Genomic DNA, 27,984 nt, shown 5'->3' on the forward strand with positions numbered 1-27,984 from the left:
AATTAGAAAAGCAACTCTACGCGTCGCCGTTCCCGAAAACGCGGGGGCAGGGTGCCGTTTTCTGTCCCGATGGAGGCCCCCAAGATGACGTTTCGCCCAATCGCGTCGACGCGACCGCACAGCGCGACGCGACCGCGCAGTGCGAAGGCGCGCCGGCGGTGGAAATGTCCTCGCTCGAGCGCGCGTCGCGCTCGAGCGCGCGCGCGGCGTCCGCGCGCGAGGACGCGACGCGCGACGTCGCCGCGACGATTCAAGACAAAGATATTTTCGTCAAAGAATCCGCGTCGAAGGCGGCGTCGAACGCGCGCGACGGCGCGCGCGAACGCGAGTACGCGCGCGCGATGAAAGCAGACGTCGTCTGCGGCGGCGACGGACGCGCGGGAAAGAGTCGAAGCGCGCGCGGACGGGGACGGCGACGCGGCGCGAGGCGGTTGCTCGACGAGGCGTCGGCGTCGACGTCGCGATCGAGCGATCCCGGCGCGGACGCGCGATCGATGGTGAAGAACGAGGCGTTACTGGCGAGAGAGCGCGAATGCGCGGTGCGCGACGAGATCTGGGCGACGAGACTCGAGGACGACGAGACGACGGGGTACGACTTCGAAGCCACGCTCGAAGAACTTTGGATGGATTGGTGGTGGAAGATGAGTCGAGGCGAGCGTCTGAGCGCGGAAAAGGCGTCCGTGATGGACATGCTGACGGCGATCGTCAACGGCACGAGCTCGAGGGACATCGAAACCGGCGTGCGTCGCGTGAGCGTCGCCGAGGCGTCCGAGTCCTCCGACTGCCCGGTGTGTCTCGAAGACGACGACTCTCGCGCCGACATCGTCCGACTCACGCGCTGCGAGCACACGTTTCACATCGACTGCATCGCCCCGTGGCTCCAACGACACAAAACCTGCCCGAAATGCCGCGCGCGCGTGCGTTGACGCCGCCCGCTCGCCGCTCGCCGCCGTCGCCGACGCGTCGTCGACGCGAATAATTCATTGTAACGCTGTACCGCTATCCACCTCGTCTCTCGTTGTCATCCCTCGTCTTCCTTCGTCTTCACTCGCCCGCCGTTCGCCGTCGTCTCGCGCGTCCCTCGCCCTCGCCTCGTCTCGCTCGGACGCGCCGCGCGCCGCGCTCGCGGTTTCGAATGCCCGGCGCGCGTCCACCAGATTTCTCTCGCTCGCGTCCGCCGCACACCGCCCCGTCGCGAGATGTCGCGCGCGCGCGCGCGCGACGACGCGCGCGCTGTCGACGTCGCCCTCGCGTCGCGCGCGCGCCTTCGCGCGGGCCTGTACAACGCGTCGAACACGTGTTACCTGAACGCCATCCTCCAGGCGCGTCCGCGCGCGCGATCGCTCGCCGCGCGATGGCGCTCGCGCGGCCGCTCGGCGACGACGGCGACGACGACGACGACGACGCGCGACGCGAGCGACGACTGACGACGACGACGCGCGCGCAGGCGCTGCGACACGTGCGCGCGTTTCGAGAATATCTGCTCGGCGACGAGGCGGCGGCGTTTTTATCGGCGCGCGCGACGCGAGGACGCGCGCGCGCGCGGTCGTTCGACGCCGGCGATGAGGTGCTGACGTTCGACGCGTCGCTGAAACGGAAGCGACGGACGGAGGGACGGTCGGGACGAGGGACGAGCGAATCGACGGCGAGCGAGGGCGACGCGGGACGAGACGACGCGGGGACGACGAGCGCGAGCGAGCGGGGAGGGGCGAAGAGGAGGTTCGCGATGCGACCGCCGGCGATGACGCGAGAGAGGCGGGCGGATATGGCGAGCGCGGAAACGCTGGACGTGGGGGCGGAGATGCGGTGCGTGATGCGGACGCTGATGGATGGAGAGTACGAGGCGTTTCCGCCGCACGATTTGTTGCGAAGCGTGTGGAGGCTCGTGCCGTCGTTCGCGGGGAACGAACAGCAGGACGCGCACGAGTTCATGCGGTTCTTGTTGGATAGGTTGAGAAAGGAGTTGAGTAGTGGGAAACACGCGGTGAAAATGCGAGGGACGCTGACGCCGCGGCGGAAGGAACACTCGCCGTGCGAAAACGGCATTCCGAATCCTCCAACGCGAGCGAGAAGCGTGAGAAGCCGCAGCGGAAGATCGAGCCCGAGCCCGAGCTTTTTGAGAAACGACGACGACGACGACGACGACGAGACGAAAAGTAGCGGCGCTGCACGCGGCTCGTCGCCGGTGAATGGGCTGTTGTCGAACGAAGATAGGCGAGTGGACGACGGCGACGAAGACGGAGGATACATCATCATGTCTCGTTGGGGGCCGAAGAGACACGACAAGGGTTGTATTTGCCGTCCTTGCAAGGCGCAGGCGAAGAAGGAAGCGCAAGAAGGGGTGCGCTGCGAAAAGTCCAAGACTACCACCGCCGATGCGAGCACGCATTTGAGTTCGCCTTCGAGCACGTTTGCGTCGCCGTCGCGGCTGTCGCGCGGGGTCACGGCGAGCGAGGTGAAGAGGCAACTCGAGGAGTCGCTTAAGGGATCTCAAACGAACGGATTGAAGGGTGGATTGTCACCCACGTCGCCGAAGACACCACAGGGGAAATGTGAACAAGATGACGGCGTGACGGGTGATAAAATCATGGAAATCTTCGGCGGCGTTGCGGTGACGACGGTGACGTGCATGAAGTGCGAGCGATCAAGCGAACGTCGAGAACCATTCATGGATCTTTCGCTTCCCATCCCTCCTGTCGTCGGGAAAAACGGCTCCGTGCCGTCGACCCCGGTTTCACCTTCGGTGGAGATCGAAGAAGGCGAAGGTCCTAACGGAGAGGCCACCCTGCAGCAATGTCTCGCGGCGTTTGTGCGCAACGAAACCCTCAGCGGACACGGGCGATACTTTTGCGACGGATGCGGTAAAGTTCAGAGTGCGACGAAATCTACGCGGATCGCCAAGCTCCCGCCTGTTCTGTGCTTGCACTTGAAACGTTTCACGTGGAAAGGTCACGCGATGCGCACCAAGCTCACGCACGACGTGGACTTCCCTTTGGATGATTTAGACTTAGCTCCTTACTGCGAGACCAACGGCGAAGCGGTGCAAAAACCTGAAAAGGTGCCGGCTTCGACGGGAAAGTCTCGTCGCACACCGAGGAAGAGCGCCATCCCCCCTGCGCAGGTTATGCGCAGCGATAAGATGTATGATCTCGTGGCTGTCGTCACGCATCACGGTTTGAACGCCGGTAGTGGGCACTACACCGCTTGCGCGCGAGAGTTCACCGCTGAAGGAAACAGCGACTGGCAGCACTTCAACGACGATGATGTCAACTCACTCACCGCGGAAGAAGTTCGAACGGGTCAGGGATATATCTTTTTATACGCGCGTAAGTAAGAATAGCACGATTTGCTTTGCTGTTATATCGAAACGACATTCATTGAAATTGCGATTTCCCGCGACGCGTGTCAAGGTTAAGTTTGATTACAACAAGTACCGCGCTTTTAAAGCGTTCTGTAAAGGTCAATATATGACTGAGCCGGTTCCGTCCACGTGTTGTCGACGTTCATCGCGCGCTTCTGGTACTCCTCAAACGTGGAGCGTTTGGATTTGTACAGATTGAATGCTCGCGAGAGCGCGACGTCGATGTCTTCAGCACCCGTGCCATCAAACACGAAACCGTTTCGTTCGTTTTCGTCGATCGAAGCGTCATCGATGTCGAATACGGTATCCGCGAGACCGCCCGTGCGACGGACGAGCGGAAGTGCGGCGTAGCGCAACGCGATCATTTGCGTAAGTCCGCACGGCTCGAACATCGAGGGCACGATGACAATGTCCGCTGCGGCGTAGAGTAAATGGCTCAATGCGTCGCTGTACATGAGCATAAGCCGCGTCGAGTCGGAATTTTCTCCGAACTCTTCCGTTTCAGCCATTTTGCGGAAAACGCCGTCTGAATGGCCGGTGCCGAGAAGCACGAATTGACCGCCGTTAAAGCGCGTCGTGCGAATCGCTTGCTCGATGAGATTTACTCCCTTTTGCGGCACGAGGCGCGACACGCACACGACCAGCGGCGCGTCGGGGTCTTCCTTCATACCTAATCCGCGCTGCAGATACTTTTTGCACAACGCCTTTTGCGACTTGACGTTGGTAGAGTCATAGCCGTACGGTATGAACGGATCGTCGCTCGGGGTCCAACTCTCCGGATCGATTCCGTTGAGAATCCCGCTAAACTTGTGCTTGTTTCCAACGAGATTCTTCCCCGTGAATCCGCCACCGCCGGCGAGAATTTCCGTCGCGTACGTCGGAGACACCGTGGTGACGTGATTCGAATACACGATGCCCCCCTTGAGCAAGCAAAGCCTTTCTGGGTTGTGCCCGATGGTGCGTTCGTCCAAAGCCTTGTCGACGGTGGCGAACATGGAGGCGTCCACGCCCGTGGCGCAGAACTCTTCCTGTCTCGCTTCGCCGTTGGAGTCCAAGTTATGAATCGTCAGCATGATTTTCGCGTTGGACATACCGTCGCAGTCTTGCCCGTACGCATCGCGAAGTCCCCAAAAGATCATAGGAAATCCGCACGCTTGCCACTCGTGACAGTGAATGATGTTTGGATTCTCACCAGAGGCGATTAAAAATTCGCGCGCCGCGCGACAAAAGTACAAGTACGCCTCACGTTCATCGTACGATCCGCCGTAAATCTTCGAACCTTGAAATATATTCGAGCGCTCGTCGTCGTGTGGCTTGAGAAGTATCACGTCGATGCCGTTCACTCGCCCTCGCATCGCCGTCGTGCGAAAGTTGAAATATCGCGTCTCGCCGTCTTGATAACGACCCTTGGTGACGTCGTAATCCATCACGTGCGTCAAGCCGTCGATCTTGTCCGTCGGTAAACACGAGTAAAATGGAAGAATCACAGTCACCGCGTGTCCCATCTTCCCGTGCGCGCGCGCCAGTCCTTCGACGACGTCGCCCAAACCGCCAACCTTGGCGATGGGCGCCAACTCGGCGGTGATGTGCACCACGCGCAACGGCGACGTCGTCTTCGTCACTTCCGCTTCTCGAGCGTCCGCTCTCGTCGCCCGCGGCATCGCGTTCCAAAACGCCGTGCCCGGCGTCGGCGCGCGCGCCTCGTCCCATCCCTCGACGACGCTCGCGCGCCGTTCGACCGGCGCCGCCGTTTCCGCCGGCGCGGCGTCCGCGCGCGTCTCCATCACCGTCTCCGCGACACCACCCTCCTCGCGCGCCTCCGCGAACGTCGCCTCCGCTTCTTCCACCGCGCGTCCCTCGACCGTCGCCTCCACGACCGCCTCGATCGTCGCCGTCGCGTCTTCGTCTTCGTCTTCGTCTTCGCCTTCGCCTTCGCCGCGCGCCGCCAGCGCCTCCTTCACCCGCGCCGCGAGATCCGCCTTCCGCCCGCTCACCGGCAGCGCCATCGTCCGCAGCACGTCCTTCAGTTCGTCCACCTTGAGCCCGTCGACGTCGTCCTCGCGCAGCGCGCGCGTCGTCGCCGCCGCGCGTCGCCGCAACGGTTTCGAACCATCGCCCATCGCATCTTGCGCCCTTCTCGCGCGCGCGACGCGCGTCGTCGCGCGTCGCGCCCCCCCGCGCGCGGTCGACGCCGTCGCGCGCGCCGTCGCGCGCGCCGTCGCGACGCGCGCGCGCGCGAGCGACATCGCGCGCGAGTCTGACGCCGGCGGACGCGACCGACAGGCTGGCGCCACATCTCGTCGCCGATGCGCGTCGCCGCGCGCGCCGCGGCGCTCGCGCGCGACGCGGACGACGCGGCGACGTCGCGCGGGGCGTCGCGCGCGCCGCGCGCGACGGCGTTCGCGGCGCGCGGCGACGTCGTCGTCGTCGGGTTCGACGACGGGTCGTTGGCGCGCTTCGACGCGGCGCCGCGGCGCGACGGCGCGCGCGACGGCGATCGCGCGCGCGCGACGTGGACGTCGATCCCGCGCGACGCGCGCGCGCGGGCGGACGACGCGCGCGACGGCGGAGGCGGGGCGGTGGACGCGTGCTGCGTCGGGACGGCGGCGGCGGCGGGACGCGTCGCGCGGTGCCGCGGCGATCCGACGTGCGCGGTCGACGTCCTGGACGGGGCGACCGGAGACGTCGTGAAGACGCTGACGATGCCGACGGCGTGGCCGGCGACGGGACGGTGCGCGGTCGGCGGGTGCGGGACGGCGGGGGAGTACGCGTGGGCGCGCGCGGCGACGAAGTGGAACCACTCGGGCGACGAGTTCGCGGGAAACGGGTCGTGCTTGGCGATATGGCGGCTGCGTGGGGATGAAGCGACGGCGTGTGCGGTGTTCACGGCGAACGCGGACAGGCGAAGCGCGCGGGGAGGGATGGAGGAGGAGAAGACGCTCGCGCCGTTCGCTCGCGTGCGCGCGCTCGACGGCGGCGAAGGATTGGAGTACGTGACGATTGCGATTAATTTCGACGAAGAGTACGCGGTGCTGGAGCGAAAGGCGTGCGCGTTCACGTTGGATGAGCGTGGGCGGACGCGCGTGCGCGCGATCGAGGCGACATCGTTGAGGGTGGATTTGGGATGGATGCCGCGATTCGGCGCGGTGCGAGGTCGAGCGCTCGAGCTGGCGGCTCGAGCGATGCCTACCGTGCCGTCGTGCGCGATTTCGAGTCAATTCATCGTCGTCGTTTGGCTCGACGGCGAGCGCCCGGTGCACGTGATCGACTCCAGGGCTGAGGGGTCGACAGACTCGCGACGGGGCTTGCTCGAGGCGTTGCGCGTCAACGTGGAGGCGTGCCTCGCGAATCCCGACGCGAAGACGTCGAGAACGGTTTTAGACGTCACCACGTACGACGGCGATGCGTACGTCATTGTGGTCACACGCGATGCGCCGACGCCGCAGAAATACGCACCGACGCCGCGCGAGGAGGATATACATTGCAAAGTCTTCGCGATTCCCACCGGTTTTCGCAGCGCCAAGCCGTCCGAGACGACGACGGAGACGACCCCGTTGATTGATTTAGACGACGAACTCGTGACGCGCGATGAGTCGTGCACGATTTGCCTTGATGTGTTATCGGGCGAAGCCGCTCGCGCGCCGTGCTGCGGGGCGTCTTTCTGCGAAGACTGTCTCGCGTCGTACGTCGCGCTCTCAGCGGCGAAAGGGTGTCCGATGTGTCGCGACGTCGACGTCTTCTTGACGTCTCGTCGACCGCATTCGGCGTGGGGGCGGGCGTTGACCTCGTTCGAGCTCGACCTCCCGTTCCGCGCGCGTCAGCAATTGAAAAAGTATCGCGTTCTCGAACAAGTTTTAGATGGAGACTACGCGACGCTCGACGATTTCCACCTCACGGGCGACCGGACACCGTTCGCGCTCGAAAACGGGCGCGCGCTCACCTTAGCCACATCCTCCGACTCAAACTTCGAAGGCGTCGAAGTTCGCGAGCTCGTGATCGATTAGACTTTAGTTTAGTTTCACTACGGACGTTTCTGTCTGGATTAAATGTCTTTCTATGCGTCCCGCCGCGCGCGTTCGAGTCCTCGATCACTTTAGCTCCGTCGTCGCCGCTCCGAAATCCGGCATCGCGGGCGACCCGCTGGACTCTTCTTCGGCTTTTCGTCCACCGCCGAACACGTTCCCCCAGATCGACCCGCTCTCCTGCCCCCCCGCGTTCGCGTTCGCGTTCGCGTTCGCGTCCCCGCTCGCGTCCCCGCTCCCGCGCCCGCTCCCCGTCTCCGGTCCTCCCGCCATCGCCATCACCGGCGGCGGCGGCGGCGGCGCCGTCAACCGCGTCAACATTATGCTAATCCCTTCGATCACCGCCAACAGGAACCCTCCGAACGCCGCCGATCGCGCCGCGCTCGGCAATCCGTACCTCAGCTGCAGCGCGCCGCCCGTCGCCGCGCCGCTGATGATCGGATTCCACGGATCTTCCTTCCTTCGCGCCGCCACCAGCGCGCAATCGAACGCGCTGAACAGTCCCCCCCAGACCGCGAACGAGCCACCGATTCGCGGCGCCTCGCGTCGGATCGCCTCGGCGGCGCTCGCGAGCGCGAATCCTCTCGGCGCGTTGTACGCACCCTTGACGAGATTGACGACGCCGCCGCCGACGGCGCCCATCGCGAACGCGCCGCCGACGTCGTCGAAGATTCTGTGCGGGCACGGCTCGCGCCCGTGGTCGACGGACGCCATGGCGACGCGCGCGTCGCGCTCTGCGGGCGATCGCGTGACGTCGGCGGCGACCCTAACGCGCGCGAGCGACAGAGGGCGACGCGCGGCGCGCGACGCGAGCGACGGAGGGCGCGCGCGATGGCGGACGCGACGCAGCGCGACGCGAGCGACGCGAGCGCGGGCGAGACGTCGATGAGCGCGGCGAAGAAGGCGCTGAAGGCGGCGGAAAAGGTGACGAAAAAGCGACCGGATCCGAGCGCGCTCGACGCGATCGCGCGCGGGATGGCGGCGATGCGGGTGAAGGCGTACGGCGAGGCGAAGGCGGCGTTTGAGAGCGCGGAAGCGATATGCGCGACGACGACGGTGCGGGCGGAGGCGAAGGCGAAGGAGGGAGGAGAGGGGGGGAAGGCGAAGGCGAAGACGAAGGCGAAGGCGAACGCGGCGGAGACGCAGGACGCGCTGGACGCGACGCATTTACCGAAACCGGGGAGCGAAGGACACGTGACGGCGAAACAAAAGGAAAATTTGCCGCCGGGGGCGAAGAATTACGCGATAAACTCAGTGGCGGCGATGGCGGATCACTTGGCGGCGACGGGTGGGAAGTGGCGAACGCGATTTCCGCCCGAGCCGAACGGGTATTTGCACATCGGACACGCGAAGGCGATGTACTTTGACTTTGGAGTGGCGAGAAAACGAGGCGGTGAGACGATTTTGAGGTTTGACGACACGAATCCCGCGGCGGAGAAGCAAGAGTACATCGATAGCATTATTAGTTCGGTAAAGTGGTTGGGACACGAACCGGCGGCGACGACGTACTCGAGCGATTATTTCGACAAGTTGTACGAGTTTGCGGTAGATTTGATCAAGTCTGGCAACGCGTACGTGTGCTTTCAGAACAAAGAGCAGACGTTCAACTCGCGAAAGCTACTGCAGTCGTTTCAAAAGATGTGCGCCGACGGCGGCTTGCCGCGTTACGAGACGCCGCTTCCCGAGGGCGCGGAAAGTCCGTGGCGAAACACGAGCGTCGAAGAGAACTTGTCGCTTTTCGAGAAGATGAAAAATAGAGAGTTCAAGGAGGGCGAGTGCTGCTTGCGAATGAAGGGGGATTTGCGAAGCGACATTCCGAGCATGTGGGATCTCGCGGCGTATCGCATCAAGTACGAGACGCACCCTCACTCTGGCGACAAGTGGTGCATTTACCCGACGTACGACTACACGCACTGCTTAGTGGACAGCCTAGAAAATATCACGCACTCATTGTGCACGCTCGAATTCGAGTCTAGACAAGCGCCGAACGGGTCGTACTATTGGCTGTTGGACGCTCTCGACACGTACAAGCCGGTGACGTGGGAGTTTTCTCGATGCAACATCACTTACAACGTGATGAGCAAGCGCAAGTTGAACACGCTCGTGACCAAAGGATACGTCAACGGTTGGGACGATCCGCGTTTGCTCACTCTCGAGGGCCTTCGCCGGCGCGGTTACACGCCGAGCGCCATCAACAAGTTTTGCGCGTCGCTCGGTGTGACACGTCACGACAACACGCAACCCATCAGCCGTCTCGAGAACGTGGTGCGGGATGAGATGAAAGATTCGGCGTCTAGATATTTCGCAGTATTAGATCCTGTGAAGGTGAATATCACGAACCATCCCGGAGGTGAGTTGATGTGTGAAGCTCCGGTGCATCCGTCGTTTGCCGAGCGCGGCATGCGTCGCATCGATTTGAAGCCAACCATTTTCATAGAACGTTCTGACTTCAAGACGGAAGACGTGGACGGATACTTTGGTTTGGCGCCTGGTAAGACGGTTCGATTGCAGTTCGGGTATAACATCACGTGCACGGATTTTAAGACGCACGACGATGGCTCGGTATCGGAAATCAACGCAACGATAGACATGGAGTCTCGCGCGGCAAAGCCGCCAAAGGGAATTCTTCACTGGGCAACGCCGGACTTCGTCAAGGGTGAGTGCAGATTATACAACAATCTTTTCACCGTAGAGATCCCCGGTAAAGTTGACGCGAACGCCGAGCAAAGTAACGCACCGACGGCGACGGCGACCGACGCTGTTGAAGGCGACGCCGAAGAAGACGAAGAAGACGATGGAAGCGTGGACTGGTTGACTCAAATCAACCCCGAGTCGCTCGTTGTCCATAGAGATGCGCTCCTCGAACCGGGCCTAATTGAATTCGCCTCCAAACCATTGGAAACGCAAGTGCAGCTGCAGCGTCTGGGTTTCTTCACCTTTGACAACGATAGCACCGCGGACGCCCCGGTGCTGAATAGAATCGTCACGCTCAAGGAATCTGCGTCGAGGAAAACGCTCGGAAAATGACTCAACTTGGACTTTGGCGAATAATAGGGTGATTATTAATACCGAAAACTCTTTCGTTCGCTTCGCTATCGCTACTGCGCGTACTTCATATTACGTGTCGGTTATTACTTGCTGAAAAATTCAGAGTGAATCGCTCGCACGGCGTCGCTCCCTTGTTCTTGGTCGACTAAAAGAGAGATGTTCGTTTTCGACGCCCCTTGAGAAACCATCTTCACTTTGATATCCTCGGAGCCAAGAGCGCGGAACGATCGCTCCATGATTTCGTTGTTTCTTTCCACGTTACCGATGAGAGAAATGATGGAATGTCCGCTGCTCACCGTCACGTGCGCGATGCCCTCGTTTTCGAAATCTTGCACGAGTTTTTCCAGTTCCTCCTTGGCCAAATCTCGGCTCCACAACTTGGATGGGTCGAGCGTGAGCGACACGCTCACCTCTGATGTCGCGACGACGTCGACAGAAATTCCATTGGACGCCATGACGCTGAAAACCTTGGCCAAAAAACCGTATTGGCCGAGCATGCGCGTCGACGTAATGTCGAGCATGGTGACGTTTTTCTTTTGCACGATGGATGTAAGAAGCCAATTTTTGTGCTCGTCTTCGTCGCGCACGTGCCCAATAACGGTGCCGGGCGCTCTAATGTTATACGAGTTTTTCACGCGCACGCACAAGTCACTGGAATCCATCGCCGGTCGCATCGAGTGCGGGTGAAGCACCTGCGCGCCAAAGTACGCCAACTCGGTCGCTTCTTGAAAACTCAAAAACGGCATGGGAACCGTGCCCTCAACCTCGCGCGGATCCGCGGAGAGCACGCCGTCGACGTCTTTCCAAACCTGGACCTCTTTTAACCCGAGCGCCTTGCCGATCACCGTCGCCGTTAAATCACTACCTCCCCGTCCGAGCGTGCACACCGCCCCCGTCTTTTCGCCTCTACCGAGAAATCCCGTCACCACGCGCACGACGGGTTCGTCCCCCGGCCCCAACGTCAATCGCGCCTTCGTCTTTGAAAACGTCGCGTCCAGAATCATCCCATTTTCAAACTCATCCGTCGTGACGAACATGTCGTCGATCGTGTCCACCTGCTCGGTTCGAGCTCCCAACGACCGCAGATACGACGCGAAGATTCTCGTGCTCATTCGCTCGCCGAAACTCACCAGCAGCGCCCGCGTCCGCGACGTCACCTCTTGCATCAGCGCGATCCCCGTGCACACTTGCTCCAGCTTCTTCAACAACTTTTGCACCTCCGCCTTCGTCACCGCATCCGTGCCCAGCGCTTCCATCGTGTCCTCGTGCAGCCTTCGTATCGCGCGCAGCGGTTCCAGCGCCTCGACGCCCTCCTCCGCGCGCATCGCCATCTCCCCCGCCGCCAGCAGATTATTCGTCGTCTTACCCATCGCCGACAGCACGAGCACCGGCATCTCCTCCGGAAACGACAGCACGATCTGCGCGACCTCTCGCACGCGCGCCGCGTCGGCGACGGACGAACCGCCAAACTTCATGACGACCGAGTGCTGATGAAGCCCTCGACCGGGCGTTTTATTCGCCGCGTCCGTCGCGATCGCCGCGCGCGTCGCGCCCGCGCGCGCGCCGCGACGGACGCGACCGACCGCGCGTCGATCGAGCGCGCGCGCGGGCGCGCGCGCGGGCGAGGCGACGCGCGACGCCATGCTCGCGACGGTTTGTGACGCGCGCGCTGTGTTTTGAATCGCGCGCGTCACATCGGGACGGCGCGACGCGCCCGTCGAGGGCGCGCTCGATGGTGGGACTGCTCGGCGAGTTCACCGAGGACGTCATCCATCGCGCGCGGGCGTCGGAGAGCGATTCCGACGCCGATTCCGACGGCGCGGCGTCGAAGCGGGCGCTGCTGGCGAAACAGCGCACGCTCGAGGAGGTGCTGCGAACGCTCGGCGCGCGGGCGACGAGGCTCGAGGACGACGCGCGACGCGCGGATAAGGAGGCGAGAGCGGCGAGGCACGCGCTGGAGGACGCGCGACGAGAGAACGCGGCGCGAGAGAGAGATGTGGGCGCGCTGGAGGAGGCGCGGGACGCGGCGGACGGCGCGGCGCGCGCGGCTGCGAGCGAAAGGGACGACGTCAAGGCGACGCTCGCGCGCGCGGAGCGGGATTTAGCGCGCGTTCGTGAAGAGCGTAATGCGCTGCGGAAAGATTTAGAGGCGAAGGCGAAGGCGTGGAGGGATATGGAGGAAGAGCATCGACGACGGGAGCGCGCGGCGAGCGACAACGCGGCGTCGGCGAGAGCCGAGTCGGCGAAGAAAGACGTCGAGTTAGAATCGCTTCGTCGGCGGTGTGAGAGTGCAGAGGCGTACGCGAACAGTGTGAATGCGCGCGTAACCGAGGCGGAGCGCGAAATCGATGCGTTCAACGAGGTTGTGGTGTCGAGCGGCGACGGTTTGTCGCGAGAACTACGCGAACAGCTCGCGCGCGCCGAAGAAACGCGCGTGGCGCTGGAGAACGAACTCGCGCGCGTCACGGCGAACGCGATCGCGCAAGAGGGCGAGCTCAAAAAGCTGCGCGTGATGGTCGAACACGATGCGCCAGGAGTTGCGGAACTTCGCGCGCGAGTGGACGCGATGGACGTTCGCGAGCGAGACTTGGTCTCGGCGTTGCGATACGAGGAAACCAAAAAAGATGAAGCCATTCGCGAAATGTATCGCGCGCGCGCGGCCGCTGCAAAAGCTGAAGCTCACGCATCGCGTCTCTCCGCGAAATCTTCGCACAGTCAAGCTTTGGCGACGGTGATTGAGTCTCTCGGAGACAGCTTGTTCGATTAACAGCCCGCAATGTTACATAATATTTGTACTCTACTGGTAACGCCCTCATCGCTTAGCCTTTTCGGCGATCGCGTCGTAATGCACAGGGGAGACGTACGAGATGAAGCACATCCGTTTACTTTTAAGTTCTTCGGGTTCGTACAGCAAGTACCAATTGCTCTGCGTGCTCTGGACGCAGTGAATCTTCTGTCCCAACGCGTCGCACGCCGCGCGAAGCGTCAACTCATCCCCCCACGTCCTATCGCGTTTCATCTCCCGCAGCCACTTATCCAAGGCGCGCGGTCCATCAAAATAAATCTCAAAGTCCTCTCGTCTCTCCTCCACGCGCGTCGTCGCCAACTCCCTAATCTCCGCGTGGCGCTCCTGGTCGCGCAACGCATTCGCCGCCAACGCTCGAAACTGACAATTCCCATCCCCGACCATCGGCACTCGCGTCATTCCGAGTCGTCCCAACCGCGCATCCAGCGCTTTATTCCCGCTCTCCAACCGCGCCTCGCGTTCGCTTTCGCTCGCGAGCTCGAGTCCCACGCGCTCCGTCAGCATCGCCGCCAACCGCTCGCTCGTCGTCGTCGTCATCCGGCGCACCACGGCCAACTTCGCGTTCGCCGCGCGCCATCGCGCGTTCGCCGACGTCGAAGGGTTCACCGCGCGCCGCGTCGCCAGGCTTTCCGGCCGCATCACGGTCGGTTTCGTGTTTTCCAATTTCGCCAACTTCGAAAACTTTCGCGTGAGCGCGCGCTCGATCGTCGTCGTCGAGCGCGCTTCGTCGTCGTCGTCGTCGGCGCGCGGCGTTTTACAGCACGCGGCGGCGCGCGCGCGCTTGCGCGGCGTCGCCGCCATCGATTCGATCGGCGCGCCGCGCTCGGCCGCCGCGCCGAGAAATGCCGACGCAGTCGTCACTCCGCGCGCCGTCGTCGCGCGACGAACGACGCCATGCCGCCGCGATCGACCGCGCGCGATGCGTCTCGACCGCGCGCGCGCGCGCGCGAGTCTCGATCGCGGTCGCGGTCGCGGTCGCGGTCGAGGCGTCGAGCGCGAACGACGAAGGCTGGCGACGAGCCGACGACGAAACGATCGACGACGACGCGCGCGACGACGGCGGACGCGCGCGCGTTCGCGTTCGGACTGCCGTACGATGACTTTCGCGCGGTGTGCCTGCTGCTGCTGCTGTACACGCTGCAGGGCGTGCCGATGGGGCTGTCGTCGTCGGTGGGATTCATCTTGCAGGAGCGCGGCGCGTCGTACGGCGACCAAGGCGTGTTTTCGTTGGCGTCGTGGCCGTTCTCGTTGAAGGTGCTCTGGGCGCCGGTCGTGGACGCGGTGTACGTGAAGTCTTTCGGACAGCGACGGACGTGGGTGATGCCGCTGCAGGCGATCGTCGGATGCACGCTGTTGTTTTTGGCCAACGCGCTCGGGGAGTTGATTAGCGCCGACGGGAGCGACGTGAAGACGCTGACGTGGACGTTTTTTTGGTTGTATTTGTTGCTGGCGAGTCAGGATATCGCGGTTGATGGGTGGGCGCTGACGATGTTGAGCGAGAAGAACGTTGGGTTGGCGTCGACGTGCAACGCGATCGGGCAAATGGTCGGGTTTTTCGTGTGCTTCACGGGATTTTTGGTGCTGAACTCGTACGGGGTAGATCTCGGGGCGTTTATATCGTTCTGGGGGTATGTCTTCATCGCTTCGTCGGTGTTCGTGTACGCCACGAAGGAGGTGCGGTGCGAGACGCAGATGAGCGTGAAGAAGGCGTACGCGCAAGCGTTTTCCATTCTGCGATTACCCGCGGTGCTCAAGTTGAGCGCCGTGTTACTCACGCGATTCGTGGCGTTTAGCGCGTCCGAGACGCTGACGACGCTCAAGTTATTAGAGAAAGGCGTGCCGAAGACGCACATTGCCACCATGTCCGCGCTAATGACTCCGCTCAACTTGGCCATGCCCATGCTGACTCGAAAATGGACCGCCGGGGCGCGGCCGTTGGACACCATCACCAAGACTTGGGTGTGGCGCGGCGTCGCGTGCGCGTTCGCGGCGCTGCTCGTGTTTTACGCTCCCGATGTGACATCGAGCGGGACGATCCCGTACGGGTACTACGCTTTCTTATTCGCCTGGCTGTCCGTATACAGCGCATTCAGCAACGCGCATTTCATTTCATTTATGGCGTTTTACAACCGCGTCTCCGATGCGGACATGGGCGGCACGTACATGACAATCTTAAACACCGTCAGCAATCTCGGCGCCAAGTGGATGGAGAGCGTCACGTTGTTCACAATCGATCGAGTGAATACGAACGTGTGCGTCGCGAAAGGTACGCGCGAGATCATCGGCAGTTGCGCCACGGATGCGTTGAAGGCGGCGTGTAAAGGTAAGTGCGCGACGACGGATACGCCGTACTACATCGTCGTGATGCTTTCGCCAGTCATCGCTTACGCGTGGTTAAGGCTCACGCGTAAGACGATCGATTGGTTATCGCAGGCTCAGAAGTCGCACTGGCGCGTGAAGCAGGCGTAGCGAGTCTTTAACATCATTCCAAGCACTAGTCATTACACATCGCCCAACGCTCGAGCGTCCGCCGCGAATAATTCTGGGTACTTCTCCCGCATCCCTCGCGCGCTCGTCGCCGCACCATCCGCTAGCAAAAACGCGGGTGGTGCGTTCCAATCCTCCCCACTCGGTTTCCACGCATCTTCCGCGTCGTCCTTCGTCTCCGCCGAAGCCTCGACGTCCTCTCGCAGCTCCGACACCAACCGCCTCAGGATCGCATCCGCCGCCCGCACGCGCGATGACGACGTCTCCACGCCGTCCCCATCGTCCGGCGCCGCGGACGCGAGCGGTCTCGAATGTTCGTCCGCGTCGCGCGTCGCCAGCGCGGCGCCACTCGACACATCGTATCCCAACATGCGCAGTTCCATGCGTCGTCGAACCATCGCGCGAAGCGCCGCGTCGTCGTCGCGCGCGTCGTCGCTCGCGTCGCTCGCGACGGTCAGAGCGGTGGCACGCGACGACGTCGAGGGATGACCGTCGAGGTAGGCCTCGAGACGCGCGCTGGCCTCGAGACGCATGCGCGCTGTAGAGTTGCTGAGTGACGCTCTGGTTGAAATTTAAGATTACTACTCGCACTTTTCGCAATTCGAGGACGGCACGGCGATGACGAGGTCGCACTCGCCGACGTTTATCCAAACGTTTTCCATTTTGGTTTTGCTGTTCACGGTGACGTCTGCGTCGAGGTGGCTCTCGGTCGTCGGCGCATCGGCGTCCGGCGCGGAAACGTCGAATAAGTCCGTCGTCCAATCGATGAGCGTTCGAGCCGTCTTCGCGAGCTCGCGGCTCTCGCGATCGAGTCTCTTGAGATACCACGGCGGCGTTTCCGCGTGTGCGGTTTTCTCCGCGTGCGGTGGACTCGGAATCGGGCACTCCGGAGACGCCGGCGAACTCGGCGTAACGCGGACGACGGGCGCGTCTCGCGAGAAGTCGAACCCGGTCCGACTTCGAGCGCCCGCCCAAAACGTGTTCGCTTTTGAAGAATCGATGACTTTACCGGTCAACTTCAACGCCTTGGGAGGTGGTACGAAACTCACGGTGTTTGACTGAGGCAACGCGCCGTCGAGGGCGAGCGCTCTCGGGACGACCACGACGCGATGCTCGTCCGTCCCGTGGTCGTCACCGTCCTCTTCATCAAACACGTAATCATTTTCATCGTACGACGTCGAAGCCTCGCACGGCGACAACGCGCACCGCTCGAAATCTAAATTTAGCTCTTCGACGTCGGCGCTCGCGTCGATTACGTCTTCGCTCCCCGCGACCGAAGCGACTGAAGCCTCCGGTTCGCCGACGTCTTCCGGCGTCGAAGTCGCCGCGCCGACACCATCACTCGATGACTCCACGACTGCCGTCGCGCGCTCGCGCTCCGCCGCCTCGAAAGCCGCGACTTCTTCCAAACGTTCCATGTGCTCGAACCACACGTCTGGCGGCGGGAACTGCTCGCGCAGCTCCAGCTTCACCCTCCGCACCACAGCCTTCGTCTTCGCCCGAACCGCGATCTTCGCTCGCGACGCCTTCCCCGCGAGCCACGCCTTGGCCGCGCCCAGTCCCAGGCGCGCGCGCGCCCCGTTCGCCGTCGACGCGCCCTCTGCCGACTGTGACGATTCGCGTACTCGCGCGACATTTTCCGCCTCCACGCCGCCGTCGCGCGCCGTCATCGCGTCGCTCCGACGCGCGCGCGCGCGAATTAATTATTACCCGCCGCGCGCGCGCGCTGCGGCGCCGCGCGATGTCGCCGCGCGCGTCGGAGCGACGCGATGTCGCCGTCGCGCGTCGTCCCCCTAACATTCGCGCGCGGTGCCATCGAAAAAATCGCGAAATCGCGATCGCGCCGCGCCGACGTCAAAAGCACGCGCGTCCTCGACGTCGCGTCGCGTTCGAGCGCATCGACGCGAGCGCACGATCGCGAGCGACGCTCGCGAGACGGTTCGCGGCGCTCGGCGCGCGCGCAGGGCTCGACGCGCGCGAAGATTCGCGTGAGGGACGGGAGACATGTGCGTTCGAAGCGACGCGGTGACGCGCGCGACGCGCGCGCGCGGCGCGGCGCGCGACGGACGACGCGACGAGGGCGCGCACAGCGCGCGAACTGGGGTGACTGACGACGGCGCGTCGCGAACGCTCGCGCTCGTAGGTTGTTTTACTCGTACTTTAAGACGCTCGTGGGGAAGCCGGTGACGGTGGAGCTGAAGAACGATCTCGCCATCGCGGGCACGCTCGTGTCGGTGGATCAATACTTGAACATTAAGCTCGAAAACACGCGGGTGACGGATGAGGCGCGGTATCCGCACATGCGAAGCGTGAGGAATTGTTTCATTCGCGGGAGCGTCGTGCGATACGTGCAGTTGCCGGAAGCGGCGGTCGACGTGGACATTCTGCACGACGCCACGCGGCGCGAGGCGCGAGGGGCGTGATATCATCGATAGCTTACCACTACCAACTTAGCGTTTTAATGTCTCCACGTCGTGGTGATTAGGTTCATCTACGCTTTGCCGTTTCAGACGCGATGTTGCTTGCGAACGACGCGCCGCGTCTGAGCAACTAAGACGACGCCGCGTTGATGTACACGATGTATGAATGATGCGTCGATATAAATACAATGGCGCTTTACTGCGCGCCGCTAGCTAAAGATTGTTTCAATGCGATTTTCTAACCCGATTCGACCGCGATCACCGCGCGATGCCGTACGGAAGCGCCGCGGCGAGGCGAGTGATTCGACGAATATCCACCGGCGGGTAGTTTTGCAACATCTTCATGCACGTCGCAAAATCGCCGTCGATAAGTTCTGAGCCGATGTTCAGCACACACGCCACGCACAAGCGTAGCAGACACTCTTTGCGAGAACGCGGCGACGCGAGCATGACGTCCCACAGGCGCAAGACGTCCGCGAACTCAAAGTCCTGCGTGAACAGCAGCGTGATCCACCGAAATGCGTACATCGACGTCGTCAGGTTCAGATCTTCCAAGTGTCCGTGCACCTCTGGCCCGTGCACGGCCAGCATATCGCTCAACTCGTCCAACAACGCGCGGACGCCTTGATCCGTCGCGTCGAGCTCCATGACGAAGACGTCGCGAAACTCGCCGAATATCTCGGTAAAGCAATAAAATGCATCCGCCGCGGCGGCGTTCGGCGCGGCGTGCGCGTCCGCTGAATTCGCCAATACGTAATATATGCATCCATACATCTCGTGCATACCCTGCACGTACCCGACGCCCGGATTCAACTTGGCGAACACGTACAGCGCGTTTCGCATCTCATCCTTCCTTCGCCCTCCCTCACCATCCTCACCCTCGTCGTTGAAGAAATGCATATCCGGATGCACGCGCGCGACGTCTCGATCGATCTGCTCCGCCAACTCATCCCCTCTGCGCGCGTCGATCCACGCGCCGCTCGTCGTCGTCGTCGTCGTCGACGCGCAAAACTCCTCCAAAAACCTCCCGTACTCCTCTCGTCTCGCCCGTTCCGTCGCCTCCCACCGCGCGCGCTCTTTCGGCAGGTACTCCAAGCACACCTTCCAAACCATCGCCCGCGCGCGTCCACCGTCGTCATCCGGCACGCCGCCGTCCGACGCCAACAGTTTCAACCGCCCCGCGTCCACCTCGTCGTCCCTTCCCAGCGCCTCCATCAGCGCCTCTCGTCGCGACGTCCCGCGCGCGCCGCTCGCGCCGAGCGCGTCCTTTTCGTCGCTTCGCGCGATCGCGCGCGCGACGCGCGCGGCGTGCGCGCGCGACTCCTCCTCGATCGTCGCCGCGCGTCGTCGCGCGCGCCGACGCTCGTTCGCGACGCGCGGCGCGCGGGACGATCGTCCGAGTCAGCGCGCGCGACGGCGACGGCGACGACGACGGCGCGCGCGCGACGACGCGACGCGCGACGCTGGCGACGCTCGCGTGCGCGGTGACGACGACGACGACGGCGCGCGCGCGCGCGGATTACGGCGACACGGTGTACATGAACGCGCTGCAGGGGGAGGGGAAGGATTACGGAAAGAAGGAGGTGCTGTATCCGGATTTCGAGCGCACGTCGAGCGGGCTGCAGTACAAGGACATGAAGCTCGGAAACGACGACGCGGCGACGTACGAGGGTAAATCTGGGAAAACGGCGGTGGTGGATTGGGATGGGTACACGATCGGGTACTACGGACGACCGTTCGAGGCGAGGAATAAATCCAAGGGCGGGGCGTTCACGGGGGACGAGAAGGACTTTTTTCGATTCAAGGCGGACGACGAGAAGGTGATCGGCGCGTTTCGAGAGGCGATCGAGGGAATGAAGGTGGGGAGCATTCGAAGGATTATCGTGCCCGCGAATAACGCAAAGTTGGGGTATCCCGATGGAAAGAAGTGGCGGACGATGCAGCCGCAACCGGCAAACTTTTCGGGCGAGCGGGCGTTGGGATTCGTGCTCGAAAATCAGGGCATGATTGACAAGACTCTATTGTTTGACATCGAACTCCTCGCGATTCGCTGAGGAGCGCGCGCGTCGTCAACACGGGTTGGGGTCAACTTTTTGTACACCAAGCGCTTCGCGTCGGGCGCGAAGCGGGCAATTACCTTGTTTTAATAAACATCCATCCAGTTTGGCGTCAATTCGGCGGGTACATCGGAGCGTACACGCCCGCGGCGAACATCGGATGCACCGCCGGCACCGCGCCGTTCGGCACGCCGGCGGCTGGCATTTCCCCCGCGGCGAAGGCGCGCACCAGGCTCTTCGCCGCGGCGATATTGCTCTCGTGGGGACCCTTGAGCTCGACCGCGCTCGTATTCGTCTCGGGATCGGTTTCGATGAGGGACACTTGACATCCCGAAATTTGCGCGATGGTCGAAATGTTGTTCCCATGATCGCCCAACACGTTCGACACGGCCTCGCCCTCGACTTCGACCGTTTCGTGAATCATCGGCGGCGGCATCGCGGACGGTGGAACCGCGGGCATCATGTACATCGGAGGCATGGGCGGCGCCGCCATCATCGCCGGCGTGATGCCGACGATGGCGGGATCGGCGAACGCCATGGCCGCCGCCGCGTTCGCCGCGTACTCCGAGCGCATGTCCCTCGGCGCCGCGACGGTCGGCTGATAATACCCCAACACGCTCGAATCCACCAAAAAGTCTCTGAGCAAATCAAACACGAGCTCCGCCGCCGCGCGCACGTCCTTCCTCGGCCCGTGAATCTCCACCACGCGGTCCTCGCTCGTGGCGCACGGAGGCACCTGCCCGACTTCTTGCACCGCCACGTGCGCCCCGTTCGCGAGCAATCGAATTTTTCTAATATTTTCCCCACCCTTCCCGATGAGATGCCCCGCCTGACCCGCCGGCACGAGCAATCTCAGCGCCACGTGCGTCCTTCGCGGCGCCCCCGTCGTCTCGCCGTCGTTCAACCTCTTTTCCCCACCCTCGTCCCCCAAATCCGTCGATTCCCCGCCATCGCCGTCGCCGCTCGCATTTTCACACCCCCCCTCGTCCCCATCGCTCCTCTCCGCGTCCTCCGTCTCGTCGTCCGACCCCTCGCCGCCTCGCCTCGCGTTCGACGTCAAGAATTTCACCACCATCATCGCCGCCGTCTTCGCCGCGCACGCCTCCTTCCGCGCTTCCCGCCCCCTGGGCGCGCTCACCAACACCGCCCGCTCCAACCCCTGCGTCGGCGATTCCAGCACCTTGACCGCCGCGCCCGTCTCGCCGACGATTCGTTTGACGTTCGCGCCCGATTTCCCGATCAATCCGCCCACGCGCGTCTCCGCGCACAGCACGCGGAACACCGCGTGCCCGAGCGTCGCGCGCGCGTCGTCGTCGCCGTCGCCGTCGCCGTCCGCCGTCGGCGTCGCCGCGGTCGTCATCGCGGCGGCGCGCGCGCGAGTGTCGCCTGGGGGGGACGGCGACCGTCCCGGTCGGTCGGTCGGTCGCCGCGCGCGTCGCGCGACGACGACGCGCGCGCGCCCGCGGCGACGCGACGCGACGCCGCGCGCGGGTCACCGAAGGCTCGATCGTCTCGGAGAATTTCGTCTCCATTTTCGCGCGTCGCGCCGCGGTCGGCGCGCGCGTCGCGGGCGTCGCGGTCGGTCGGTCGCCGCGCGCGCGACGACGACGCCGCGCGCGCGCGCGCGACGACGGCACCGCGCGCGCCGCGGCGGGCGAGACGCCGGCGCGCCTCGCGCGCGGGCGACGGATTTTTCCCCGACGGTTTTTCGCGCGAATCCGCGCGTCGCGACGACGCGCGACGACTCGGCGCGTCACATCGCGACGACGCGAACGACCGATGGCGCGACGAATGACGACGACGCGCGCGGCGACGACGACGCGCGCGGCGACGACGACGGCGGCGCGACGGCGCGCGCGAACGGCGACGCGATGTCGCGCGAACCGCGACGACGCGCCGTCGGCGCGGACGACGCGGTTGCTCGAAGACGTCGCGACGACGAACGCGACGGCGACGACGCGCGACGCGCGAGGCGCGGGCGCGCAGACGACGCTGGACGGATTGCGCGCGCTGGACGCGGCGTGGGCGAAGATGCGCCGCGGTGACGCGACGGCGACGGCGACGGCGACGGCGGCGTTCGCGAAGCGACGGGAAGGCGCGAGCGACGCGCGCGGGGAGACGTACGACGTCGCGGTGGCGGGCGGGACGCTGGGGGTGCTCGTCGCGGCGGCGCTGCAGAGACGAGGCGCGAGGGTGGTGGTGGTCGAGCGAGGGGAGCTGAGAGGACGCGAACAGGAGTGGAACGTGTCGAGGGAGGAGTTGGAGCGGTTGGTGCGCGTCGGTGCGATCACGACGGAGGACGCGGACGCGTGCACGCGCATCGAGTTTAATCCGATTCGGTGCGGGTTTCACGGCGGAGGGAACGGGAACGGGAACGCGGGCGATTTGGTGACGAGGGACATTTTGAACACCGGGGTGTCGCCCGCGGCGCTCGTCGAGGCGTGTCGGAAGAGATTCGAAGAGGCGGGCGGCGCGGTGCTGGAACGAGCGTCGCTGCGCGGCGTCGAAGTGTACGACGACTGCGCGGTTCTCGACGTGGACGGCGTGCCCGTGCGCGCGCGGCTGGTTTTAGATTGCATGGGGTTTCAATCGCCCATCGTGCGTCAAATCAGAGACGATAGAAAACCGGACGGCGTGTGCGTCGTCGTCGGAAGTTGCGCCGAGGCGGACGCGTTCGACAACTCGTCGGCGGATTTGATTCGCACCGTCACGGACATCGAGGAAGACTATAGAGGACAATACTTTTGGGAGGCGTTTCCCGCGAGCACCGGGCCGCGAGATCGCACGACTTACATGTTCACGTACATGGACGCCGATGAAAGTCGCCCGAGCATCGCGTCGATGCTCGACGATTACTGGGACCTCATGCCTTTGTATCAAGGCTTGGATTCAATCGAAGACGCCAAGCTCAAACGCGTTTTATTCGGGTTGTTTCCGACGTACAGAGACTCGCCGCTGAAGACGGAGTTCGATCGCGTGCTCGCGATCGGCGATGCGAGCGGCATCCAATCTCCGTTGTCCTTTGGCGGCCTCGCCGCGATTTTGCGCCACATCTCGCGAATCACGGGCGCGTGCGAAGAGGCGTTGGACGCCGACTGCCTCGACCGCGAAGCCCTGAGAACGGTGAACGCGTACCAGCCGGCGTTATCGGCCGCGTGGTTGTTCCAAAAATGCATGAGCGTCGAGGTCGGATCGCGCCCGAAACGCGACTTCATCAACCGACTCATGCGAATCAACTTCAACGTGATGAGCCGCCTCGGAGAAGACGTCTTGCGCCCCTTTCTCCAAGACGTCGTCACTTTCAAAGGCTTGGGCAAAACCTTAGTCTCCATGACCCTGACAGAACCGTTATTCGTCCCCGAGATCCTCATGAACGCCGGCGTGGGTCCCATTTTAGATTGGTTCAAGCACTTCGCCGCGCTCGGCGCGTACGATTTCTTGGCTTCGCCAGCCGCCGCTCTGGCCGATACGGTCAAAGACTTCAGCGCGGTTTCTCCGCGCCGTCGTTTCATCATTCGTCGTCAGTGCGAAGCCATCATTTACGGTGCCGGTCGCGACGTCATCCCTTAATTCGACTCGACTCGACCGTTCTCGTAGTCGTAGCGCTGTAAAACACGCGAGCCCGCGCGAGGCGTTTCCCGCAGCCAGCCCGCGCGGACGTCATTCGCGCGCACGCGGGATCACCATGGGCGTCTACGACGACGACGACGCCATGCGCGTCGACTCCAGAGAAGACGACGAGGAAGAAGAGATCGGACAGGTGCGTTTGAACGCCCGCGCGCGACGCGCGAGCGCGCGAAGGCGACGCGAAGGCGCCGAGATCACCGAACGACGCCCGCGATCGACGCCGCATTCGTCGCGAATGCGTCGTCTTTCGCGACGCTCGCGCGGATTCGAGCGCGCGCGGACGGTCGCGTGGACGCGACGTCGCATCCGTGGTCGCGCGCGGTGACGAAACGCGCGCGGAGGAGGCGCGCGAGGACGAAGATCGCGGAAAAAGATCAGAGACTGACCGAATCTCACTCGTTTTCGGAGCGCGCAGGAAGACGCGTGGGTCGTCATCAGTTCCTTCTTCGAGGAGAAGGGTTTGGTGCGCCAACAACTCGACTCTTTCAATGAGTTCATCCAGCACACGATGCAAGAGATTGTCGGTGCGTGCGATCGAGCGAGACGCACGACGCGACGCGCGGGTAAAACGCGGGGTTTAGGGTAACGTATAAGATCGCGGAAACGAGAGACTGACGTGCTTTGGATTCGTTCGACGACGCAGATGAGATGCGGGAGATTGAGTTGACGCCAGAACATCAACACATGCCCGGACAGGATATCGATTCGATGGAGAAGAAGACGTACAAGATTAGCTTTAACCAGATTTACCTCAGCAAGCCGATGGTGACCGAGGCGGATGGATACACCACAACGCTGTTCCCAAAGGAAGCGAGATTGCGTAATCTCACGTATTCGGCGCCGTTGTACGTCGATATGGTGAAGGAAGTCACGACGGTGCAACCGGACGGGGAAACGACGGTGGAGAAGGAGATTTTGAACAAAAACTTCATCGGCAAGGTTCCGATTATGCTGCGCTCTGATTACTGTTCGCTTCACGGACACACGGACAAGGAGTTGACCGAGCTCGGGGAGTGCCCGTACGATGAGGGTGGTTATTTCGTCATCAACGGTAGCGAGAAGGTGCTCATCGCGCAGGAGCGTATGAGTACAAACCACGTGTACGTGTTCGAGAAGAAGCAACCGAGCAAGTTTATGTGGCAGGCTGAGTGCCGCAGTCAACCGGAGCGCGGGTCTCGCGGCGCGAGCTCGTGCGTGATGCGACAACTTCACGCCCCGGGGACTAAGGACGCGCCTGGTCCGATTCGATGTACGCTACCGTACATTCGAACGGATATTCCCATCTTCGTCGTGTTCCGCGCTCTCGGCTTCGTCGCAGACAAGGATATCTTGGAGCACATCGTGTACGATCTCGCGGACAATGAAATGATGGAGATGTTGAGGCCGTCTATCGAAGAGGCTTTCGTGATCCAATCGCAAGAAGTGGCGCTCGATTTCATCGGTAAGCGTGGATCCGCCGTCGGCGTTTCTCGCGAGAAGCGGATCAAGTACGCAAAGGAGATTTTGCAAAAAGAGCTACTTCCCCACGTCGGCGTGCGTGAGGATTGCGAAACGAAGAAGGCGTACTTTTTGGGTTACATGATTCACCGTTTGTTGCTGTGCTCTCTCGGACGCCGTCCGGAAGACGATCGTGATCACTACGGCAATAAGCGTTTGGATCTCGGCGGTCCGTTGTTGGCACAATTGTTCCGACAATTGTTCCGCAAACTTACCAAGGACGTGCGTCTGTACTGCCAACGCTGCATTGACAGCGGCAAGGAAATTCAGCTCCAGCTCGCGATCAAGGCGAAAACGATCACTCAGGGCTTGAAGTATTCCCTCGCCACCGGTAACTGGGGATCGCAAGGAGCTGCAGATATTCGGGCAGGTGTCAGCCAAGTGCTAAACCGCCTTTCGTATTCGTCCACCTTGTCGCATCTTCGTCGCATCAACTCTCCGATCGGTCGTGAGGGTAAATTGGCCAAGCCTCGTCAGCTGCACAACTCATTGTGGGGTATGATTTGTCCCGCGGAGACTCCCGAAGGCCAAGCTGTCGGTTTGGTGAAGAACCTCGCGCTCATGGCTCTCGTTTCCGTCGGTTCTCCCTCGGAGCCGATCTTGGAGTTCTTGGACGAGTGGACCATGGAAAACTTGGAAGAAATCTCTCCGTCGTTGATTGCTGAGTCGACGAAGATTTTCCTGAACGGCGTGTGGGTTGGCGTGCATCGGAACCCGGCGGATTTGGTCAGAACGCTGCGCAAGCTTCGCCGTCAGTGTGACATCGATTCTTCAGTGAGTGTCGTGCACGACATTCGGTTGAAAGAGCTTCGATTGTACACCGATTACGGTAGATGTACGCGTCCGCTCTTCATCGTCGAGGACGATCAAAAACTCAAGATCAAAAAGCAACACATCGAATTGTTGACGGAGAAGGACGTCACAGGGTACACCTGGAACGAACTCGTCACGTCGGGTTTTATCGAGTACGTCGACACTGAAGAAGAGGAAACGACCATGATTTCCATGACCATCGATGATCTTGTTGCCGGTCGCCACGCGGTCGAGCAAAACACCGGCGTTGCGATCAACTACACGCACTGCGAGATTCACCCGTCGATGATTCTTGGCATCTGTGCCTCCATTATTCCCTTCCCCGACCACAACCAGTCGCCGCGTAACACTTATCAAAGTGCGATGGGTAAGCAAGCGATGGGGATGTACGTGACGAACTACCAAATCCGCATGGATACCCTCGGTTACGTCATGTTTTACCCGCAAAAGCCACTTGTCACGACGCGCGCCATGGAATACTTGCACTTCCGCGAGCTTCCCGCTGGTTGCAACGCCGTTGTCGCCATCATGTGCTACACCGGTTACAACCAAGAAGATTCCGTGCTCATGAACCAAAGCGCCATCGATCGCGGCTTGTTCCGTTCTCTCTACTACAGATCGTTCAAAGACGAGGAGAAGAAGCAAGGCAGCTTGAGCCGAGAAGAGTTCGAGAGACCAGACAGAGACACGTGCTTGGGTATGCGTCACGGCACTTACGACAAACTCGATGACGATGGTTTGATTTGCCCGGGTACGCGCGTGAGTGGTGATGATATCATCATCGGTAAGACGGCGCCGCTTCCCGAAGATGACACCGCCGTGCTGTCCAAGCGCTTCTCGAAGAAGGATTGCTCCACGGGCATGAAGCACGCGGAGACTGGCATCATCGATCAAGTGCTGCTCACGACGAACGATCAAGGTTTACGTTTCGTCAAGCTTCGCGTCCGCTCGATGAGAACGCCGCAGGTTGGCGACAAGTTTTCTTCGCGTCACGGGCAGAAGGGTACCGTCGGCATGACGTACACGCAAGAAGACATGCCGTTCACGTGCGAGGGTATCACGCCCGATATCATCGTGAACCCTCACGCTATTCCTTCGCGGATGACAATCGGTCAGCTCGTGGAGTGTATCATGGGCAAGGTTGCGGCGTGCATGGGCAAGGAAGGGGACGCTACGCCATTCACCCCGGTTACTGCAGAAGACATCTCTTCGATGCTGCACAAGTGTGGCTACCAAAAGCGTGGTAACGAAGTCATGTACAACGGTCACACGGGGCGCATGCTGGACGCGCAAATCTTCATCGGTCCGACGTATTACCAGCGCTTGAAGCACATGGTAGACGATAAGATTCACTCGCGCGGGCGCGGGCCGGTGCAAATCTTGACTCGTCAACCGATGGAGGGCCGCTCGAGAGATGGTGGTCTTCGTTTCGGGGAAATGGAACGAGATTGCATCATGAGTCATGGTGCTGCCTCTTTCCTCAAGGAACGATTGATGGATCAATCCGACGCTTACAGAATCCACGTTTGCCAAAAGTGCGGGTTGATTGCCGTGGCCAACTTGAAGAACCAAACGTTTGAGTGCTGCAAGAACCCGAGCGAACGTACGTCGGTCGTCCAAGTCATGGTTCCGTACGCTTGCAAACTTCTGTTCCAAGAGCTCATGAGTATGGCGATCGCCCCGAGACTCATCACCGGTTAACGCCGGAATATTAGAAAAACGCAAAAAAAAAATTGTTAGAAATCACGAACCGTTAGCCTTCAACTACAACACTCTCGCCGCCTCTAAGTTCAGCGCGCACACACCACGCATGAACGCCCGCCGAACTTCCGACTCCGAATCATTG

The 27,984-nt window shown here is 62.1% G+C and overlaps 17 protein-coding genes across 17 annotated transcripts; 10 read left to right on the forward strand and 7 right to left on the reverse strand.

Annotated features, from left to right (window-relative positions):
- Positions 1 to 494: 494 nt before the first annotated feature.
- OSTLU_28766 (predicted protein) lies at positions 495 to 926 on the forward strand (the record flags this gene model as incomplete). Its single annotated transcript, XM_001415401.1, has 1 exon — positions 495 to 926. One exon carries the CDS (start codon positions 495 to 497, stop codon positions 924 to 926), a length of 432 nt encoding a protein of 143 aa, XP_001415438.1.
- An 839-nt stretch (positions 927 to 1,765) lies between these two features.
- Positions 1,766 to 3,334, forward strand: OSTLU_39658 (predicted protein; the record flags this gene model as incomplete). The annotated part of the gene is made up of 4 exons (XM_001415402.1): positions 1,766 to 1,984; positions 2,486 to 2,716; positions 2,750 to 3,040; positions 3,140 to 3,334. The coding sequence occupies 4 exons, from the start codon at positions 1,766 to 1,768 to the stop codon at positions 3,332 to 3,334; spliced, it is 936 nt and encodes a 311-aa protein (XP_001415439.1).
- Positions 3,335 to 3,433: 99 nt separating this feature from the next.
- On the reverse strand, positions 3,434 to 5,145 carry OSTLU_48511 (predicted protein; the record flags this gene model as incomplete). Its single annotated transcript, XM_001415750.1, has 1 exon — positions 3,434 to 5,145. One exon carries the CDS (start codon positions 5,143 to 5,145, stop codon positions 3,442 to 3,444), a length of 1,704 nt encoding a protein of 567 aa, XP_001415787.1. The 3' UTR covers positions 3,434 to 3,441.
- Positions 5,146 to 6,063: 918 nt separating this feature from the next.
- OSTLU_13664 (predicted protein) lies at positions 6,064 to 7,365 on the forward strand (the record flags this gene model as incomplete). Its single annotated transcript, XM_001415403.1, has 1 exon — positions 6,064 to 7,365. The coding sequence occupies one exon, from the start codon at positions 6,064 to 6,066 to the stop codon at positions 7,363 to 7,365; it is 1,302 nt and encodes a 433-aa protein (XP_001415440.1).
- Positions 7,366 to 7,689: 324 nt separating this feature from the next.
- OSTLU_7704 (MPT family transporter: inner membrane translocase (import) Tim17) lies at positions 7,690 to 8,097 on the reverse strand (the record flags this gene model as incomplete). Its single annotated transcript, XM_001415751.1, has 1 exon — positions 7,690 to 8,097. A coding segment is annotated over one exon (408 nt), but the record flags the coding sequence as incomplete, so codon positions are not given.
- A 549-nt stretch (positions 8,098 to 8,646) lies between these two features.
- On the forward strand, positions 8,647 to 10,424 carry OSTLU_23867 (predicted protein; the record flags this gene model as incomplete). Its single annotated transcript, XM_001415404.1, has 3 exons — positions 8,647 to 9,023; positions 9,081 to 10,084; positions 10,166 to 10,424. 3 exons carry the CDS (start codon positions 8,647 to 8,649, stop codon positions 10,408 to 10,410), a joined length of 1,626 nt encoding a protein of 541 aa, XP_001415441.1. The 3' UTR covers positions 10,411 to 10,424.
- A 48-nt stretch (positions 10,425 to 10,472) lies between these two features.
- Positions 10,473 to 11,915, reverse strand: OSTLU_44504 (predicted protein). Its single transcript, XM_001415752.1, has one exon. The coding sequence runs from the start codon at positions 11,904 to 11,906 to the stop codon at positions 10,515 to 10,517; it is 1,392 nt and encodes a 463-aa protein (XP_001415789.1). The 5' UTR covers positions 11,907 to 11,915; the 3' UTR covers positions 10,473 to 10,514.
- A 248-nt stretch (positions 11,916 to 12,163) lies between these two features.
- On the forward strand, positions 12,164 to 13,198 carry OSTLU_13667 (predicted protein; the record flags this gene model as incomplete). Its single annotated transcript, XM_001415405.1, has 1 exon — positions 12,164 to 13,198. The coding sequence occupies one exon, from the start codon at positions 12,164 to 12,166 to the stop codon at positions 13,196 to 13,198; it is 1,035 nt and encodes a 344-aa protein (XP_001415442.1).
- Positions 13,199 to 13,264: 66 nt separating this feature from the next.
- OSTLU_7447 (predicted protein) lies at positions 13,265 to 13,663 on the reverse strand (the record flags this gene model as incomplete). Its single annotated transcript, XM_001415753.1, has 1 exon — positions 13,265 to 13,663. A coding segment is annotated over one exon (399 nt), but the record flags the coding sequence as incomplete, so codon positions are not given.
- Positions 13,664 to 14,389: 726 nt separating this feature from the next.
- On the forward strand, positions 14,390 to 15,706 carry OSTLU_13668 (MFS family transporter: acetyl-CoA; the record flags this gene model as incomplete). Its single annotated transcript, XM_001415406.1, has 1 exon — positions 14,390 to 15,706. One exon carries the CDS (start codon positions 14,390 to 14,392, stop codon positions 15,704 to 15,706), a length of 1,317 nt encoding a protein of 438 aa, XP_001415443.1.
- Positions 15,707 to 15,738: 32 nt separating this feature from the next.
- On the reverse strand, positions 15,739 to 16,107 carry OSTLU_28776 (predicted protein; the record flags this gene model as incomplete). Its single annotated transcript, XM_001415754.1, has 1 exon — positions 15,739 to 16,107. One exon carries the CDS (start codon positions 16,105 to 16,107, stop codon positions 15,739 to 15,741), a length of 369 nt encoding a protein of 122 aa, XP_001415791.1.
- Positions 16,108 to 16,305: 198 nt separating this feature from the next.
- OSTLU_13669 (predicted protein) lies at positions 16,306 to 17,394 on the reverse strand (the record flags this gene model as incomplete). The annotated part of the gene is made up of 1 exon (XM_001415755.1): positions 16,306 to 17,394. One exon carries the CDS (start codon positions 17,392 to 17,394, stop codon positions 16,306 to 16,308), a length of 1,089 nt encoding a protein of 362 aa, XP_001415792.1.
- A 99-nt stretch (positions 17,395 to 17,493) lies between these two features.
- Positions 17,494 to 18,147, forward strand: OSTLU_28777 (predicted protein; the record flags this gene model as incomplete). Its single annotated transcript, XM_001415407.1, has 2 exons — positions 17,494 to 17,606; positions 17,868 to 18,147. 2 exons carry the CDS (start codon positions 17,494 to 17,496, stop codon positions 18,145 to 18,147), a joined length of 393 nt encoding a protein of 130 aa, XP_001415444.1.
- Positions 18,148 to 18,402: 255 nt separating this feature from the next.
- Positions 18,403 to 19,359, reverse strand: OSTLU_28778 (predicted protein; the record flags this gene model as incomplete). Its single annotated transcript, XM_001415756.1, has 1 exon — positions 18,403 to 19,359. The coding sequence occupies one exon, from the start codon at positions 19,357 to 19,359 to the stop codon at positions 18,403 to 18,405; it is 957 nt and encodes a 318-aa protein (XP_001415793.1).
- Positions 19,360 to 19,682: 323 nt separating this feature from the next.
- Positions 19,683 to 21,103, forward strand: FBP19 (peptidyl-prolyl cis-trans isomerase, FKBP-type; the record flags this gene model as incomplete). The annotated part of the gene is made up of 1 exon (XM_001415408.1): positions 19,683 to 21,103. One exon carries the CDS (start codon positions 19,683 to 19,685, stop codon positions 20,196 to 20,198), a length of 516 nt encoding a protein of 171 aa, XP_001415445.1. The 3' UTR covers positions 20,199 to 21,103.
- A 1,129-nt stretch (positions 21,104 to 22,232) lies between these two features.
- Positions 22,233 to 23,771, forward strand: OSTLU_28781 (predicted protein; the record flags this gene model as incomplete). The annotated part of the gene is made up of 1 exon (XM_001415409.1): positions 22,233 to 23,771. The coding sequence occupies one exon, from the start codon at positions 22,233 to 22,235 to the stop codon at positions 23,769 to 23,771; it is 1,539 nt and encodes a 512-aa protein (XP_001415446.1).
- Positions 23,772 to 23,913: 142 nt separating this feature from the next.
- Positions 23,914 to 27,839, forward strand: OSTLU_13673 (predicted protein; the record flags this gene model as incomplete). The annotated part of the gene is made up of 3 exons (XM_001415410.1): positions 23,914 to 23,961; positions 24,244 to 24,352; positions 24,472 to 27,839. 3 exons carry the CDS (start codon positions 23,914 to 23,916, stop codon positions 27,837 to 27,839), a joined length of 3,525 nt encoding a protein of 1,174 aa, XP_001415447.1.
- Between the last annotated feature and the right edge of the window lie 145 nt (positions 27,840 to 27,984).

This window comes from Ostreococcus lucimarinus, chromosome 1, assembly GCF_000092065.1.
Source record: "Ostreococcus lucimarinus CCE9901 chromosome 1, complete sequence".
Classification (NCBI taxonomy): domain Eukaryota; kingdom Viridiplantae; phylum Chlorophyta; class Mamiellophyceae; order Mamiellales; family Bathycoccaceae; genus Ostreococcus; species Ostreococcus sp. 'lucimarinus'.

Excerpts from the sequence above, each read along its gene's own strand:
- OSTLU_44504 (XM_001415752.1), bottom strand. The coding sequence starts at position 11,906 with ATGAAGTTTGGCGGTTCGTCCGTCGCCGACGCGGCGCGCGTGCGAGAG.